The 19,954-nt window shown below is 39.1% G+C and overlaps 1 protein-coding gene across 21 annotated transcripts in view; it reads right to left on the reverse strand.

Moving 5' to 3' along the window:
* Positions 1 to 652: 652 nt before the first annotated feature.
* The window catches only part of SORBS2 (sorbin and SH3 domain containing 2), a 205,582-nt gene continuing 186,280 nt past the window's right edge, over positions 653 to 19,954 (reverse strand). For 12 of the 21 annotated variants that reach the window (XM_032869929.1, XM_032869933.1, XM_032869932.1 and 9 more), the window contains 6 exons: positions 17,533 to 18,291; positions 15,706 to 15,900; positions 11,748 to 11,855; positions 6,216 to 6,265; positions 2,264 to 2,370; positions 653 to 797 (listed from right to left, as the gene is read on the reverse strand). In XM_032869929.1, coding sequence (XP_032725820.1) covers positions 736 to 797; positions 2,264 to 2,370; positions 6,216 to 6,265; positions 11,748 to 11,855; positions 15,706 to 15,900; positions 17,533 to 18,291 — 1,281 coding nt within the window. In that variant the 3' untranslated portion in view covers positions 653 to 735. The remainder of the gene's footprint in view (positions 798 to 2,263; positions 2,371 to 6,215; positions 6,266 to 11,747; positions 11,856 to 15,705; positions 15,901 to 17,532; positions 18,292 to 19,954) is intronic. The other 9 variants (XM_032869941.1, XM_032869938.1, XM_032869940.1 and 6 more) reach the window with 1 other exon arrangement.

A 19,954-nucleotide genomic window follows, 5' to 3' on the forward strand; every position in this document is an offset into this window, starting at 1 on the left:
GTCTCATGATTATTACCAAAGGCTCTTATTCACTTACGGTTTGCACGTCTAAAAAGTACAGAAAAAAAAAAAACTGCAGGAAAAGACTCCTATTTGAAAACTCACATCCAGTCAATAAAATCACACTCATCCGAATTAACTTTCCTACGCTTGCTTTAGGTTTTGTAATCACTGTGCGTATTACAATTGTAAGTGCAGGCAAACAATAGCCGAAGGACAGTTTTTCATGTCGTGTAAACCAGGACACTAGGCAAACTCGTGAAAGGAAAATACACTGCCAAGCTAAGAATGTGAAAACACAAACCACAGCATTTGGGAATAAACAATCTCTGGTTGCCTGAGGGGAGAATGCCTTTCAAAGTGGACTGGAGAGATTCTTCAGATATTTCTTTCTTTCTTTCTTTTTTTTTTTTTTTTTTTTGCCTCAAATACTTCTCCCTTTCTAACTCTAACGATCTTTTCTCCGATCTCGCATAGCGACTTTTCCAACTTTAGAGCAGAAATCAGGACTACGCAAGTTCACGCAGAAGCAAGCCCCCAGCCTCCCCAGGGCTGGACAGCGGCAGTCCCTTTGCTGGTGGTTTGGCGGCAGGTAGAGGTGGGGAGGGCTGGGGGACTTCTAGAGGAGACCAGAAGGAAGGACATTGGGGGTGGGGGGCGCTGAGGGGGCTCTTTCAGGCAAGGGTCTGCAGATGTGGTGCTGAAATGGGACTTGAAATGTAGGGAGACAGCGATTCACAGCCTCTTGACATAGTTTCCGGGAAAAGTACCAAAGAATTTGGTTCTTCTTGAAGTTCCTGAAAATAGAAGCAATAAATGGAATGAATAACGATGAAATATCGGTTTATATATGTGGGCTAGAACACTCTTCGCTTACAAGCCGTCATGAAGCAAGCAAGCCTTGCGGGCTTTGGAAAAGAAAGATCTCACTTGAACACAGTAGGAAGACAAAAGGGAGCAGTTTCAACTGAACTGCCTGATGCCTTCATTGTTTCTCCAGCTGGAAGGCTGCCCTCCCACCCACACCCAGGTTAAACAAATGCTCAGCCTTTGAGTGGAACAGTCTCGGGAGGACGTCGAGGCTGGCAGTGTGACAGGATGGCCCAGCAGCCAGGCTCTGTTCGGTGAGCCAGGAGTCTGACACCCTCTTCAACAGGGTGTAATATTAATGGCATTACGGGGACATTGTCACCCTCCAGTTTTATTATGTCATGGGAGATCACGCGGGACGGGAGAGTTCTATGAACAGAAGCAGAGGCTTGTGGCTGCGGATGTGACCTCCGTACTTTCATCGTTTTCCCCACGGATGGCCTGTCTATAGAAAGCTCTCTTTCCTTCATCTTGTCTTCTCTTGTCCTCCTGTGCTTTTATTTCTTTTTTCCCTCTTTCCTTTGCGCCCCATTATATGATCTTGTCTACAAATGTTTCCTCAACAGAGCTCTACTCTTATTTTTTTAAGCTTTATTTTTTTTAGAGAGAGAGAGAGTGTGTATGCATTAGTGGGGGGAGGGGTCAAGAGAGAGGGAGAGAGAGACTCCACAAGCAGACTCCTGCTGAGCAGGGAGCCTGATGTGGGTCTTGATCTCATGACCCTGAGATCATGATCTGAACCGAAATCAAGTCAGGCACTCAACCAACCAGGTACCCCCTATTCTTCTTTTAGGAAGGTAAGAACATCTCTCAACTTCTACCAAAAATTAAAATGAAGATCAATCATTGAACTTTCAGGGTTATTTAATATCAGACTGAGTACGTAGACGAATTGCAGACTTCATCTTGTTTTCTCCAATTAGATCCCCACTGCTGACACCTAACATTGCCCACCGAAGAGGGTGTTAGTATTTCTCAACTAGGAAACACTGTTGTTATGGTTCTTAGATCTCAGGCTTTCCTGGTTGGTGCTATCCAAAGCAACTTTCTTCTCTCAGTTGAATTGAAAGTAAAACTATCAGAAAATCACATATACCAGAAAACCGTATTATAAATGCAATGAAGGGCAATTGGCTAAGCGTCCGATTCTTGATCTCAGCTCAGGTCTTGATCTCGGGGTTGTGAGTTCAAGCCTCGCGTTGGGCTCCATACTAGGTGTGGAACCTACTTTAAAAAATGCGATGCAGTGTTGCCTCGGGATTACACGGTGCATATGTAATGCGTGAATGATCAGAGGCATCACGAAAGCAAAGGAAGGTGGACTATCACAAATGAGCAAACATGAGCAAATTATAAAATGGCCAAAGGCATCTGAAAGGCAGTGTCCACATACCCACAAACCATCCATCGTCACACTTCTCCATCACATCAATGACGTCACTTTCTCTGAGCTCCAGCTCATCTTCATTCCTAGGAGTATAGTTATACAGAGCCTGAAACCTTAAACAGGACAAATGGATGTGTTTAAAGACAAATCTTTACACTTTTGTGAAACTACAGAAGATTGTACATAGTCACTTTACTTTTAACATTTCTATCCTTATTAATACATGAAACTTGATAGTGTAAGTCTTTGGTAAGCATGTAATGTAAATAGAAATATTTGGGCTTTCATGGGGTTTAGACCACTCTGATAACATTTTAAAACTACACGGAGGAAAATTGTGGAAGGTCGGAATACCCACAAGTTGGATTAAAACATTTTGACACTTATAAGTCAGACCTGCATTCCAGTTGCCTATGATAGATACCATGAGGACATTAAATAATAGCACAGAATATAAAAGAAGTGATGTGTATATTATTCAGGGATGTAACGAGAAGGGATTATTGTTTTAGTTGGCCATAATCAAAAGCAAATAATTGCAACTTCCAAGTTGAATTTTTAATGGTTCTAAATGGAGACGTACAAACTATTTCAGACATGTCTTCTAAATCGCTATCTGGGGATTACTGTAAAAGAGAAAGTTATTTTTTTTCACCAATAAGAATTCCTTAAAGCAGTTTAGTTTCATAGTTTGAATCGGTGTTTGTGAGGATTTACAATTTGAAAATCTGATGTAATTCACCTGTGAAGTCAAACAGATGAATTCTGCGCTCAGTGATGACTGAGTCAATATCAAACAGTAGATTATGTATATAAGTTTCTTTTTAAAATGGGTCCTGGAGAAATTGTGTTTGATGTGGAAACTCTCCCTGGAAATAATTTTACATGAAAAGGAATTACTGATAGGATGCTACCACTTTCGTTTCTCTGCGTAAATTCGTCGAGAGCCTTTATTTTGGTGACACTGATCAGTAAAATGGAATTTGTGGTAACAAAATAGTATGTATTTTAATGCATATTAATGGAGACTGGCATTTTGGAAAGTAAAAACACAAATTCTAGCAGCTGTGCAGCTCAGGAAGCATTTGATATGCAGGTACATGAAAACTTCATATTACCACTAAAATATTACCAGTATCATGAGGGGGATTTAAAAGAAAATCAGTGAATTTGTTTTTGCTGTTTCTTCTAACAGTTATGTAATTCTGCCAATATATCGTAATAAGAACCTCATTTCAGAGTATTCTGAATTTTTTTTTTTAAGTCAACTTTAGAAAGTAGATAATGTTGAATACTGCTAGGACAAGAATGATTTATTTCTAATTACTTCATTCAGTCAGAAAATCACATTTTGGTGGAACAAAATTTCCCTATCATTTGAACTCAAGCATGTCATAAATTTGGGACATGTCTCCATGTGCTTCCCTCTCTGTCCATGAACTTTTTCAGATTGGGGGACCCAGATAAAGTTGGCTTCTGGCAGGGGTTGGGCGTGGGGGCAGTTGCCTGGGAGAGAACATCGTCTCCTAGAATACATTATCTACCCTGGCTGGCACCAAACCCGGAAATCACTACATTAGAGATTTCTTTCCTTTAATATTTGTCTTCCTAGAAAATCTTTTCTGCCATTTATACGCTTTTGAAACTGGGCATCTGATGTCTTCTGTTGGGAAAGGATTCTGACTGTGGTGAAGGACAGAGAAAAGTAGCCAGATTCCCAGAGCCGTGGTTAAAGGAAAAAATAAAATAAGAAGACAGGGAGGGGTTAAATACCAATACTACTTAATTTGGATGTTTGCAATAGGGCCAGCCAGGGTTGGAGTAGACAAATTTTTTTGTTGTTTGCTTTAAGGATTTGATTTTGAGGCTGCTTAGGTGAAGGGAGGGTAGCTTTTGTATATTCATAGGGGGGAAGTTGATTTCAACTTGGTCCCTTTTCCAATGAGGGAGACAGTCATTCCTGGGCTGTTAATTCAATGGATGTACATTAAAGCTCTCACTTTGGGAAACACCAATTCTCTGACTGGTCTTTCCAGGCCTTCCCTCCCTCAGGCGCTTGTCCAACCTCATATGGAGAAAAGCCTCTTTAAGGCCATCGAACCCCAGATGCTGGAGGAATCTCAAGGTTCCAAGAGCTTAAAAAAAAAAAAATCCCCAAATTGGCACAAACTCTTACTTCACTTTGGTATGACAAAAGCCAGTGTGCTTGTCAAAATCTACTTACCATTCGGGTTTAATTAGGCCACAAAAAAAAAAAAAAAGAAAAAAAATGGAGTTTCATGGACACATAAACAAATCTTCAGGAAACTCCCCTGCCTCTGTTGGCTTTCAAAATCAGTGTTGCACGACAGGAAATGGAGCTAAATTACAATTAAAATGTTTTGAAGGATGTGTTGGTGAGATGAATGATGGTGGTGGCAATAAGATGCTTCAAAAAGAAATTTGTCTTTTAAATAAGAAATGCTCAGCCAAGCTCAAAGCTCTCTCTATAAACTTGCAACTTTTCCGAGAACATATTTTATCCTAATTCTGAATTGCGGCAACCTTATAACACGATGTTCCTATTTGTACTCCAATCCAGTTTTTACATGAAAGGGATTTAGTGACACCCCATAATCCACTCATCAGATAGAAATTTAGTACAGAATGTCTTCTAATGTCCATAGCAGGGCCTTGAAAACATGCCTTTTCCCACCTGTGAGCTCTGTGGTTTGGTAGATACCCAAATGGCCACACATGGAAGTTTTAACTTTATAGGACATGAAACGGTAAAACACAATATACCTATCAATTCATATGCTCCTTAAAGCTGCTTAATACAATGTGTTGGTAATGCAACAGACCTGGACAGGCTTGGAATTTACTTTTTTTTGTGATGTGTTCCTATCATCTGCTTGAATAAGGAAACAAACCCAAACTTGAAAATTACAAGTCTTATTGGATTTTTTTTTTCCCCCAGGTAAATGAATCTTTAAGGGATTCTTACTTCCAGCCTGTTCTTTGCCTAAGCTTTTCCCTAAGGAGGAGCGCTTTCTGGATGCACTTGGTAAGAGGTGAGAGATGGTTTCTGAGAGCATTGCTGTTAGCTCAGGGCCAGGTCTCCGAGGAGTGAGGAGGGAGTCCGTGGTGAGAAGGCACCAGGCCCCACAGCTGGCCTTGCTGACTAGTTAGGCCCTGGCTGAGCAGAACATGGGCAGTGGGCCAGAGGGTGGTTCTGCTGGGGCTTGGGTCTGCCTGACAAGGTTTAGTTCCCTCCTTGCTCCTTCCCAGGGGTCTAACTCCTGACTTACAGACTAGGCAGTAGGCAGTAGGAACTAGATAGCCTCTGAACATCTGTGATGGGCAAAACGGAACGGAAAGAGACACACACAGAAAGAGAATCTTAAAGACAATGTGTGACACCTTCAATTTAAATTGACTTGTAGGTCAGAAAGGAGAGGGAGTTTGAAAGTGTGGAAAGGCTTTGAGCTGAATGACATCGAAGGTCTTAATACACTGCCATTTCCAAAGACCCGTGTAAGAATTTAGGAACTCTGGAATTGCATTATTAACTTATCACTTCTGGTCTACTTTGACATTCTTTTAGTATTCGAATATGTGTACAGACAATGTTAGGACATTTCTGTGTCTTTCAAGCTGTGGTAACTAGAATTCACATGCTGAGTAGAACAGAGAAGGAGGCAGATTGATAAGTCTTGGGCATCACTGGAACATTGGAAGGCTTTTCTGGGTGTGTAAATCAGTCTTCTACCCAAAATCACAGGTTTCTTTTCAAAATGAACTTCTGCTCTCTGTTATGAAAGATGGAGAGCATTGTAATTTCTCTTCATCAAAGAGCCTCGTGTTAGGTTGTTCTCTCTCATTTGCAAAGCTGAACAGGCCTCTGTTTTAGTACATCAATTCTCTATTTTGTGGGTCAATGTCAGTCTCGAACTTAGAAGATAAGAAGAATACTTACGGTTCCCCCCCACCTTGAATGTTTTCATGAGTAAACACAGGACGCTGTGGCTGAAATGAAATGATTTTCAATGTAATCAGTGTTTAAACTGGTACTAAGTAAAAAATAATTTGGATAATGGCATGGTACTTTTCTTGACATTTAATATTTCCTGTTGTAAAAAACCAAGAGGAAGGAAAAAAAAAACAAAGGGGTTCTGCAGGATTAATAATTCAAATATTTTGAAGGATGCTTTGCATTAAATCAAAATAACCAAGGTTCAAATGTTTTGAATATATCTACAATCTAGTCTGCTCAAGCATTAAGGAAAAGTCAGGGTTTAGTCCCATTGATTTTTCAAAGGCCAGGAATATGGCAAGAACATAGACACCAAACCACCAGAATGGGAAGTCTGGACACCTTCATACAACCTTATTCCTCAGCGTTTTCTCAAACAAGCAGAAAATAGGCCACATTTAGTCTAACAGCAAAGTATCCACATTCATTCTACTTTTCCTTCACAGACAACATTTTCACGTACAGTACAGATGAAAATATAGATAGGCAGACATCCCATGCTACATTGGAATTAACACTCTCTGTTCTCAATGTGGAGAGAGCACATGCATTTTTAAAAAGAGAAAACAGAGAACTTTAAATAGAATGTAACAAACAATATCCAGGTAACATGTAACATTTTACCTTAGAAGAGAAATATTGGTAGAAATTTCCAGTGCACTGAACTCTCAAAAGAGTTTCCTTTCTTTTTAAACTAAGCATCAAGACCAGTATCTGTAATAGATACTTATAATATTGGAAATGACAAACCTTAGCATCCCATATATCCACATAAATATTGCAACGAATGAAAGTTAATATGTTTGTTGAATATGTAAACTCGACATTGTTTATACCGACTACCTAAATGTTACTATTTCAGGAAAAGAAAAGCATTACAATTATTTCATAACACATTTCAAAACCATCCTCTTCTTGATGACTATTGAATTAGTTAGTAAGTCCATGTCCGTAGACACCAGGGCCAATTCCTGGGTCCCAGAATTCTGAATGGATTACTGACAGGCTGGGAATTTTCCTCTGCAAATTGTCCATAGAAATCCCCCTGGTCCAAGAATGCATGAGGAAATCTGGGGTTTCTTTCAGTCTGAGTCTATAATCTGCTCTCCTTCCTAAATTCTTTATTCACTCCCTTCCCATCCAAACTCTCTAGCATAAGACTAAATATTTATGTTACTAAAACTTGTAGCCATCAATCTTTTGGAAGTTTACTCACACTATTCTTAGAAACTTCACTCAACAGTTTGTGCATGGAATATAAACTTCAGACTAAAGAGTGGATAAGAATTATTGAACACATGCATGACTTAAGAGTACAATACTTTAAGTCAATATAAAGTTACAATGTATCTATTATTGAAATAAGATACACAATTTTAAGAATTATGAAGACTAAACTATTTTCTAGCCTTGTTGTCCATTTAATTCAATGGAAATATATTGAATAATTCTATGTTATATATAAATAAGAAATGAATAAAAATAAATATATGTAAAATAAATACAAGTCAACCATAAGCTTATACCCTATTAAATTTTTAAAATTCTTGTCCAATCATGCATAAATAGCTCATGCAGGAATAAGATATATGTATATTGACTGCTATTAATATTTTATAATACTTTTCCAGTCTTCTTTTGCATTTTAAATCACTGCAGAATAATGTTCCTTCACATAAGTGTGGATATATTTTTTAGATTTCTTAACCATTCCTCTTTTTTGCTTTAGAAGTGGAAGTTGGTCTAGCCTTTTTTCACCATCTTGAGCAAAAGTGCTATAAATATTTTTATACAAAGAGTTATTTCCTTGCTTTGGATCATTTAAAGCACATTTCCAGGAGTAAAATTTCTTGCCAAAGATTATATGTTCAAGCCACATAATAGTGAAAATGCTTCTGTTAGTCACTCAAAAAATTATAAAAATGTAATTTAAAAAAACGGAAAATGCTGTATTTCAAAGCACATACCAGGACAGATGCTCTTGTCTCACAGAACATCATAGCACCCTTTATAGTTCATAGCACAGTTATAAATAAGAAAATATTATATGATCACCTGTTCTTATCTTCAGAGAAAAATGTTTTGTAAAATATATTCCGTTGTGCTCTTTCTACATGTTTAAATCATTCTAGTATGTTTAAGTTGAGTCAAAGTTTGACTTTTCCATCATGGCATCCAAGGCTTGGCACAACCAGTTGGTCTAATTTCATTGATCTCTTATGTTAAAATGTGACTACGACTTTAAAAATCAGATTGTTCTTTGATACCAAACAATCTACTTTGAAAATCCATATAGAACCTTTTCCTTGTCATCATTATAATTCTACTACTTTTAAGTCCTTTAATTTGACTCACATCATAAGTAATTTAAGTGAATCGCCCCTTTGACAATTATGCACATTGGGCTGTTGCTAAATTATGTGGCTCCATTAATGCCACAGGTGTCTACGTCTCAAGGAGTCGTGTTCCTGGGTGTGCCAGCCAGCAATGTTCTTGTTTTTATCAACCCCTCCCAATATATCTTTTCTTTTCCTCTACAGCCTTTAAGAGAACCACACTCCTCACCCTCTTCTCTGATTTCCCGGGTCTCTATACTGTTCACATGCTTAGGCCAAGATTTATCATAGCCTTTATTAATTAAGATGATGGTGACTTCTAGAATTTTTCTAAGGTTATCTTAACACTAATCATCTCCATGTGAATCTGGAGAGTGAGGAACCAGTTTTGAGGAAAGATGACTAGTTACAGAATTTGAATTCATTTATTTTAAGCGTATTTGGCTAATAGATGAAAAAGTAGCACTCGTAGCTGTTCATGAGGGCACCTTTGTGTCCTTCTGGTGTGGGCGTTGACAGCGTAACTTTGGATATGCACCTCAGCTTCATTATCTCTAAAATCAGAGTTGGCCAAGATGGAGATTAAAATCTTGTCCCTCTCAGGAAATCCATGGAGGAAACCACATTTCCACAGATACATTTCTTCTGTTACATATAGGTGCCATCATCAACCTTACCCCTCTCTTGTCAGAGAGCCGAGATAGCTCACACGGATTGATTAATTCTCAAGTGTTCCAGTCATGTAAAAACAATCCTACTAACCATTCAGCTTCATTTTTCAGATCAGGAAACCCAAACTCAAAGATCATTTCTTAATATCACAAGTAAAAAGAAGAAACAATTGCAATTTTGACTGGCAATTTCTTGAATTACTCTGATGGAATAGATGGCCTAAGTTGGTTAAAATCAGCACCCTCATTTTGTCCTTTAGGCGAGTGTTTATGTTCTCTAAGGATACTCAAGGAAATTATCTTAGGAGACTATCTTTTGCCTTCCCCCCACGCCGCTGTTAGAACTCCAAGGGCACAAACCTCGAGAAGAGATCTGTCCTGAATCTGCACTCTATTGCCCCCAAGTGGTGAGGAGTGGCAGCAACATGCTAATATACCTCAGGACCGCTCTACAAAGTCTTGAAAGGGTATTTTAAAGACCACGGAGTGTTGTGGAATAGATATCCATCTGTTTTTCTGACTATGTACTTCCCTTCCCACATTTTAAATTTTTGAGAAAGGATCGCTTTTTGGCCACCAGTATTTTGGGTCCGTGCTTCTATTTTAACTCTGCTCATTACTCATAATTTCTTAACAGTTTTGTGATCAATATAACATAAACATTTGTGACATTCAGAGAGACTTACATGTGTCTGAAGAATACAATAAAAATGAGAAAACCCAGTGAAGCACCATGTTGTTTTCACGGAATCCTAAATATTTAACTTTTTTCCTTGACAATGTAACAATCTCACCCCCCCCCCCTTTTAGTGTAGCTATTTTTTAAGGTTATCAAAAGTGGCTACAAATGAGACAAGTTTAAATACATGCTAATATTCGAAGCCAGAACCAGCCCACTGCTCCTAAGGGAACCAGTCTGGAATATCCTAGAATCTCTGATTACAGTAAACCATATACTTCCCTAGCTCAGATGGGGAGACGCAGTCAGTCCAGAACCCATCTGTCTATTGGTGCTTCTGCAGAGGCATTTCTGGGAATTAGCTATATTTAGTATTTGGTAATTCTTAATAAGAATTGACTGTTACTTTAAGTACCAATGTGGAAGAGTATTTGAAAGAGTTATAAGCACTTCTAGAGTTCTTCAATTTTTTTTCCAGAAAATGTTAGTGGTAGTACTTGCCCACCAGAATTCGATAGAATTCTCCTAATAATAATCCCATGTTTATGTCGATAGCCTTATTTTTCCTTCTCAAATTATGACACACAACTTTGCATGAATCTAAGGAATATAGAATATTTATGTTCCCCATGAACACAGGGAACTTATAAGTACATAATGTAAAAATCCGGCAAAGAAAAAAACCTTGAGGTTACCTAAACCATAGCATCTCACTGACCCATGGGAAATTTATGGCCGGGCCATATGAATTGTGGAAAAAAAAATCCTCCTTTTTGTTTTGGCTCTGGAAGGCCCTTCTGTGAGTGAGACTAAGAATCTCTTCAAATCAACATTCCTCTTTCTCTATGGCAACCCAAATCTTTGCCTCAGAAACAAAGCGACGGCTCATGATGCCAGCTAAAAGCACAAACATGGCAGAAACACAGAGAGAGAGAGCTACATTTTTTGAAAGCGGAAAAGGAAATCCTCTTTACAACCAATCGCACCCTTCGCAATTTGGAAACCATAGTCCCGTAGCAGACCAGGTAAGGTGAAACCCACGTTTATCAAATAAAAATGATGAAAGACAGACTTTTGCAGAGACAGAAATCCCCAAATGCCTTGGCTACCTTCTTCAGAACTGATCATCCCATTTGGAACCCATTTATATGAACAGAGCCAAGGAGGTACAGGGAAAAGTAATTTCACCTTTAAGTTCAATCAGAGCTGTCAAAAGATGGGAGTACCGAAATACCCTCCAATCTCTGGTTTAGGCTTAAAAAGGATCGTGGAGCAAATGTAGCACACATTGCCAGAGCAACAAGATATTTTTGCAACAAGGATCATGGATTCAAGAAAAAAAATCGAAATAAACTGAAAGCCACAGAAGCAAACATTACTGGAAGTGTGTGAGTCCCATATACGATTAGCAACTGCTTTATTCTTTGCACTAAAAATGGTGACTGGAAGGAAAGCAGCAACCGACAGAGAACATGGAAGCCTGAGATGGCTGGAGAAGACAACATACACTAACTACACCCTTACTTGTCTGATGAGAGTGTCATCCTGTGTTTTTGGTGTTTAGAAAGCTGATACATACAGACGTAAAAGGGAAACACGTTGCCCAAAGACAAGAAAGGATTTTCGAGTTGATCTGATTTCACAGCCCATCATCATGGTCCCTTCATCTCAGGGGTATCTCTAGCTCTACTTTAGGGGCAAAGCACAGCAACGACAACGAAGGAAGAGCCAGCCTACTGAGGACGGGTGGCCAGCGTGCCCGGCCCCAGGGCAGGTGTTCTGACCCTACCCTGTGGGAACTGCTGAGCCCTCTGACAGGCGAGCCGCAGGATCTCCTAGACATCACTGGGCTACGAGGAGGCTTACCCAAGACAAATATCTCACTTTTTAGGTCAGCCTGGAAAATCCATAAGAAGTTAATTAGTTCTTGTCCTCATTCTACGGCCTTCAGGAGGAGCTTTCCTGTTTTGCTTTTTCATGCACACGCAGCATGCCAAACTCTTGAACGGTTGCAGAGCGGGGAGGGTTTACCAGTTAGCCTGCAGACAGCTCTCCTGGCTGCCCACAGTTTTCACACCACAGGTGGCAAGTGCTGCTTTCAGAAGGAACCCAACAGGCAGAGCAGAGAGAGACTTACGGAGAGAAGCTGGTATCAAGAAGATGTTTGAGTGCAGTGTTGATGGCTAAGAACACATACAAGAATGTTTAACAATGGGGTTCAAGACAGCCTCAGATCTGACCTATTTCCTTTGTGCTTATTCAACCAGATGCAAGGTAAGATAGAGGGAAATATCTCTTAATACCCACCGAGTTTCATAAAAAGTCTCAATCATTGTTCAGGGGCACATTTTCTAACAAAACACATCAGGAGAAAACATGGCTTTTCTGGAAAAAATGGTAAAATATCATAAAATACTGAATATTGTCCTGACTCCATCTTGTGACTATCTTGGCATTCTTTCAAAGGAAGATTTTTAATATGACAGTGAACCAACTAACCTTTCTTGTGTGAGTATGCTTTATTTTCTTTCCAGGAGTAGACAAGTTCTACTACTTGTCCAAACTGTTAGGCAAGTATTTGATATGCTTACGGGAATTTCAGTAGGACTAAAAGACTTTTTTTAAAGAAAAGTGTGTGGTTTTGTTAACTCTCACTGAGGAATGTTTTTTATAATAATTAGTAATAATTGACCTCACATCTGCAGTCTCTAGATAAGAAATGCATTAAGTATTTTTCCTTAGGGGTTATGGCAGAGAATGCTTGATGTTCTCCAGTATTCATTCTCTTCTTCGTCTATCCTCTGTAACAGAATCCTAACAGGGACTTGGACATTCTGAATAAAGTCTATTTCTCAACCTTTCTTGTATCAAGATGTGCTCATGTGATAAGTTCTGACAGATGGGATATATGCAGTAGGAAGGGACTGCTGGAGCTGGTGCAGCCACTTTGGGCCATGTGGTGGAAATTTCTCATTGAGGAAGATGATGTGCTAAAATAAAATGGCATTTCCTGATGACTGTGGAGTCACCTACCAGCCCTAGATGCCCTACCTTCATGCATAAAAGAAATATACTTGTACATTGTTTAAGCTATAATTATTTTCTGGTATGGAAGCTGCCCCAATCTCAGCTAATACAGGGATTCTATGAACATTAAGGCTCATAGAGAAAAAACATTTAGCTGTTGGCTTGATGTAGATAAACAGCCAGAAAGATCATCTGGACATATTAGGAAGAATTAGTGCTTAATTCCATGTTGGAACTGTGCTCGAGGGGATTACTTTCTGGTGGGATGGTTTTAGAGTGAGCAGTCTTCCTTAGGGGCCCTTCTTGGAAGACACCCAAAGAAGAGTATCTCTGTCTTTTCATAAAGAGCTTACACTGCAACTTGAGTCCACACACCATAAGTCTCTTAGCTGGAAGGGGAAGTTCAGCTTATAAAGGAGTAGAGAATTATGATAATTTTTAGTATGAAAAACCACTATTTACAAAAAGGATGCTCAAAAGACTAGAGAAAATATTGAATTCTGATTTATATATCGCTCATCATTTACATGTACATTTCAGTCTTCTGTCATCTATAAAGTGTTGGTGAATTTTACTTTTATGAAGGATTTTAGATTGTATGTGAAAGACTTACATTGTCTCAGAAAATAATAGACTAAAACTGCATTAAGTTAGCATGCACTAAGTAAAATAATGGTGGGTAGAGGTTGATAAAAGTATTTTAATGATTTCATGCATACTCTACTATACCTACTAAAACATTATTAAAATTTGATTTTGTCTTTGCTTTTAGTGCAGGGTTACTTTGTAAGGAGCGTAACTCGTAATGTTCTTGACATGGAAGAAACAGGCAGCCTTCTTAGAAGACTCAGGCCAGCCCAGTTTATCAGTGTCAGACGTGGGGTTAAACTATGATGGCCTAAACAACATTGCTGCTGATTCAGTTTGCTTCTATATTTACAAGCACAGATAACTTCAGTCAACTTATATTCTTCCCATGAATGGAAAAAATAGATTTATAAGGTTTTCGAAAAGCTCAGTGAGGGATTTATAATGCTCATTTGCTCTCGAGTAATATAAAATAGAGGAAAAAATGCTCCATTTTTCTGGAGTTAGTTATTTGATGTAGTTATGAAAGTATCCTTGGAAAACATGATTGTTGTGAATACCTCCATTCTCTCATAGCATTCTGCAAACTGAAACCTAATGTGTGTATGAGATTGAGCGTGGTTCTTGCAGGAGAATAAACCTGTGTAAATCCTGATTTTGTCCTTGAGACTACAATGGCGAGATCATCATCTCTCTAAGTTAGAGTTGTTCATGGGGTGCCTGGGTGGCTCAGTCGGTTAAACGTCTGCGTTCAGCTCAGGTCATGATCCCAGGGTCCTGGGATCGAGCCCCCAGTCAGGCTCCCTGCTCAGGGGAGGAGCCTACTTCTCCCTCTCCCTCTGCCTGCTGCTTTGCCTGCCTGTTCTCTCTCTCTGTCTCTCAAATAAATAAGTAAAATCTTCAAAAAAGAATAATAAATTAGAGAGGTCCAATTCTAAAGTTACTGTGTCATGTATTAACAAAGCTTAAGGGCTAAAGAACAAGTAAGGGAAAGGCAAGGAAGAAATACTTTGGCCTTAAAATGAAAACCACAGAAAGAGTGGGGGAAAGGCAAATTCTTAGTCTTAGATATTATCTGAAGTATTATTATTATTATTCTTAAAATTTCCTAATTATTTCACACCAGCCAAAATGAAACCATGAAGGGTAGAGAGCAGCTAGTCTTTAAACTATTTCACTTTTTCAAAAAATTCCTTTCATAGGTAAGATGAATTCACATTACTGGACTATTCAGGTGGATGGAGGCGGTGATGGGAGTTTGAAAAACTGTGCAGATGGCATTTCTCCGGAGTTGGGTGTTGGTGCTTCCTAGCACAGAAACTTAACTCTACCACAACCTTTGTGCTTTCACTTAACTGCAGAGGCTCCCATTTCAATTTCCAAAGACTGGAGGTGAGGATGGGTTATTATCTGACGTCTATCACCTTTTGTCTAAAGGAAGAGATTTCAAGACCATTCTGATTGTAGAACCAGAACTCTCTTGTAATGAGTTCATTCATGCTGTGGTTAAATCTCTTTCCAGGGCCAGCCGCTAATTTTGTTGGACATCTTTTTTCAAGGTATCCTTATAGGGAGTTAAAAACCCAGCAGGGCTGCCAGCCTGCACTACTCAGAGTTGGGTGATTTGTGAACTGTTAACAGGAAAGTGTCATTCCCGCAATCCTCATTAACCTACTTCCATTTTGTGGAAGAAAAGTGTCTTGGCACTCAAGACAGTGCCAAAGATCTTTTTACTCTCGGGCTCTACTGAACCCGCTGACGGGCAGGACACATGGGAGGCAATGAGCCCGCTGAGAAGGGACAGAGGATGACAAGCACAGAGTCAATGTCTTTGAATGGGATGCTTCTCCAAAAAAAAAAAATAAAATAAATAAATAAAAAATATATATCTAGTGATTACTTTTTATTCTTATATATACATTTTTGTTTGTTTTACTCCTCAATCTGGGTATAGCTGCTATGTAAGTGTGTCTTTTAAAGGTTTGGACAGAGGCCATGCCAATGATGTTAAAAGTTAGTAACCAATATTTCCATGGCGTTTTAGAACTTGTAAGATGGCACAAATCTAAATACAGCTAATGAACAAAATTCATTTAAAGACATGCAAAAAACCACACTCAGGATGCAGTTACCTTTAGTTTTGGTGAATTTATCTCCTGTTGGTAAGGGTATTTGGGGAGGAGGGGAGGGAAGTAGGGCTGGGGAGTCTGAGAAAATGTGGAGTTCAGGTCAGAGACAGAGGTGGAGGGAGAATGAAAAGGAAGGGAGGGAAGGAGACAGCTGGGAAAAGGTGTAGACTTTCCATCTCCCGGAGAGGGTGAAGGCAGCTTAAAGATTGAGGAAAGACAAGATGTGATTACGGCTTGTGTCCAGAACAAGGTTACCTGGTCTCTGGAGATTATCCCCCAACCTCGAATAATGTTAACGTTACCAAATGCCCTGGCAACTGACATTTATGACAAGTTCTTGCTTGAAAAGCACTAACTTTTTCTATTGAATTTGATTCAGAATTCCCAGTGGGTGGCATCATTTCTCTGAGGTGGGTAGCTGGAGACAGGAACCCCCAGATTCTACAACTTTCTATTTACAGGATGGCTCCTTCTAAACATGAAGGAGAAACAATGAAAAGCGATGACTCTTTGTAACTTGCTGGTAAAGTAGATCGCGATTTCTAGAGAGTTTGCTGCAAAGCTAGGGGAGTGGGAGCGATGACGTGTGCCTGTGGGTGCCTGATGGGAACCACTGTGAAACCTCCCCCTGCCTGCCCGCAACAGGCTCCTGGGAACAAAGCCACCTATCTAATTGCCTCGTACTATTGATTACGTTGGAGGGAAAATGAGTTATTTAAATAACTGACCTAGAAACATGTTTGACTTCCTGTAGTGAATGATCTCTTGTATTCAGTAGTGTGTTTATTTTATACAAGTGCAGGTGGGACTGGGTTCTCTGTTCAGGTGAACTTTTCTCTTCTGGGTGAGGAACTTAGCCAAGCCTCAGGGTTCCGTGGGTGTCGAGGGTCCTCGTGGGTGCTGATCTTTATTTAAGCCCAAGAACACCCTGTAGTATAGGTCACTTGCACCTCTATATGTGTTCCTGGTAAGGTCTTCATAGAAAACTATGGGATTTTTGGAAAATTATTTTCATTTTCTAAGATGCTTAAATAAAGGATCCATGGGGGGAAGTGACTTGCATAGTAACATGATATAAAACATTCTTTTTGTTTCATAATTTCAGTCTTTGCCAGTAATCAAATTTTCTTTTTAATTTACAGGTGATATATTTGTGAGATCAAGTTTTGCTTTTGTTTTTGTTGTAAGAGAAAAATTTACAGGCTAAAGATTTAAGGTGTTTTCCTTCTCTACTAATTAAAATCATTGCCCAAGAGTCTTTGTTTGTAAGATGGAAATGCATCAGTAGTCTTATGTAGCCACCAACTTGAAGAAATTATTTCTTCAGGGAGTTAAAAGGGCACGGGAGTACTTTTTTGTTTCTTCCTTCTCTCTTTCTCTCCTTTTTTTGCAAATTGCCTTTGGAATTTGACTCATCTCCGTGTATCAATGTCCTCATCTCTAAAGTGGGGTTACTAATATAACCACCTCATTGAGTTATGAAAAGTAATGATGAAGAGTTCTTAGAACAGTGTTTGAGAGTAAGAGCTCAACTCTGTAGATATCACAGTTAGTAACAAAAATCAGGAAGACTATACATTATAGACTGTTTAAATATGAATTTGTAGTCACAAATAAATACTGGAATTATATCATATATTTATGTCATCTTACTAAAATCTGGTGTGTTTCTATCCTTCCTCCACCCCCCAGCTTTGGCAGTGCTTGTGTTTCTTAAGAGGATGCCTTGTAGGGCAGTGCTAAAATTGATGTTTATTAATGTGATTAACTGTACTATCTAAATATAGTAAGAGTGGTTAGTTCTTCAGTAATTAGGCAAGATTAAAATACCTCATTACTGGTCTTCGCTGCATTGCTGTCTTCCTTAGGGGTCCTAGGATCTGTGGGGGTGGCTACAGGATATTTTAAGCAGGCTGGTTTCCTCTCCTCTTCCTCCTCTTCAATGTGCAGGCTTGGTGTGGCCTCTGGGCCATCATGGGCACACCACAGGACCCCTGATTCCTGAGATTCTGGCCCTCCTTGGATACCTGACATAAACACCTCACAGATATCCTCATCTTCCTCTCCAATGACAGGGAGACATTGGGGCAAGGGACCCAAATTCGTGTGTGCAGAGGCCACAAACTTATCACCTAGAACTTTGGGTACTTTCTCGGGGCCTCCAAAGCCCTTTCCCATTTTTGTCAGATTGGCAAACTTGTTCTGAGTTGTCTTACTGGAATCCTGCAGTGTTTTGGCCTCATAAGGCTGGAGTGCAGCCAAGGTCACCCCTGAGCAGGGGACAGGTAGCAGAGAGGAAGCTGGCTTGGCAGGTCCAGAAGCTGGAGGCTTCGGGAGGAGTACTGAGGGCTCCTCCTTGATTTCAAGGATTTCCTCTAGGATACTTGGTTTGGCTTGGTCAGCTGATAAGGTGAAAGCACCAAGCTTCTCTAATTCATCCAAGAAGCTGTCCAGAAAAGGAGGTGGCGTTGGGGTCAAAGGATTTGCCGGTGGACATATGGCTGTCAGGGACAGCCACCCAGGGGCTGTTTTATCTGAGCCAGGTGAAGCTTTGTGCATGGGAGCAGGGGCTGGTTCCCTGGAAGCCAACTTAGAAATGAGCAGGGGTTATGGCGTTAAAAAGAAACCAAGAAAGTAATAATAATAATACATCAAAACACAGAGACAGAGAAATGCAGGAAAGGTATGGTCATACATATAAAAATATTTTATGTGACAGTTTCAACTCAAAGATGTTTTGCTGACTTTAAATGAAATCATTAGCATGTTAACTAGAACGTTATCTGAACACGGAAACTCTCCTAGTATTTGGTAAGAGATCTTAGGTGTCAGGATAAGATAAAGCTATTGTAGAGATCACAAGGTCAGACCGTGAAACCGTAAGTGATTTTATTTAATAGATTAGCTCTTTTAAACTAGGGTTCAGGTACTGACTTAGTGTGTCTCTGAAATAATGTCACTGTAAAATGAAAGCTTTCAATAATGTTACTGTTAAACGAAGTTTTCAATAATGTTACTGTTAAATGAAGGTTTCAATAATGTTACTGTTAAATGAAGTTTTCAATAATGAAACCTTTTCTTATCCCTTGAATTTGTTTAGTGTTCTTTCTTCCTGTAATGGTGCCAAAGTTTTGGAACTTCCATAATTTTCTCACTTATGTTTGCAAGGTAATTATACATATGGCACAAGATATTTTTACATCATTACGCATGAACACATTCCAAATGAATAAATTCTGAAAAATATTTTTCAAGAACAGAAACTCATCATCAGAACACAACTTGACTTATGGTAACTTCTACTTTAAAGTTTAAAAAATCCAAAGTAAAAGTTTACATAGAAAGGGGACATATGATTTTAATGGGAGTTAACTTCTGCTAGGACTCCCATTCCTTTATGTAAACCTGTGGAATATAATTTATGAAACTTAATCTCCTGAGGCAAAAATATACTACTGTGTATCTTAATATTATCACTATATTTCGGATATATTGAACAAAACAGAATCTTAGTGGAAATTCCTGAAAAATAGTTCTAGAAGCTCCGCCTGGGAACATTCTAAGACATTTATCTATTGTTGCTGAACTAGAAAGAACGCTAGACATGGATGGCATTTTACTTTCATTCTCTCTAGGTAGACGGTTTGGGTTTGGAAAGAAAAAAAATCTTCAAGGAAGATTTTGGAGATGCATTTTCTAGTTGATTGTTTAGGATGAGATGACTCATGTACTCAGCACTCTTGGTCCTAGGGCCACGTAATTTTGACTTCTGTGTGCTATAAGAGGAATGGGGCATTAATAGAATTTATTTAGCTATTTTTTTTAAAGGAAATATGATTTCCTGTCAGCAGGGGGTGGGATAAATGAGGCAAAGAGTCACAAAGTTCATGTGAGCGTTCTACCGGAAGATTTGGGACTAAAGGCTGCTGAGCACCTGTACTACACTGTGGTCTGTTAGTAGATAGACAGCCACTCCTAGCAAGTCCTGTCTGTGTTCAATTTTTAATAAGACAGAAATTACCTAAGTCTCCTTTGATAGCTTAGAGGCGTTCTCTTACTAGCCAGTGTTCTATTTTATGCTCTTTGTTATATAATGCCATAAAAGATTTTGAAAATCTGTGAAATATGTAAAAATTCAGGATTATGACTTTTCACTTTTCCTTTTTTCTCATGCTCAGGAATATTATGTGGATGAGGAAGAAAGACGTTTAAATCCCACTCTTGTCATGACTGCCACTATCACAGTCACTAC

Source organism: Lontra canadensis, unplaced genomic scaffold (genome assembly GCF_010015895.1).
Source record: "Lontra canadensis isolate GAN:19392208 unplaced genomic scaffold, GSC_riverotter_1.0 scaffold39, whole genome shotgun sequence".
In the NCBI taxonomy this organism is placed as follows: Eukaryota; Metazoa; Chordata; class Mammalia; order Carnivora; family Mustelidae; genus Lontra; species Lontra canadensis.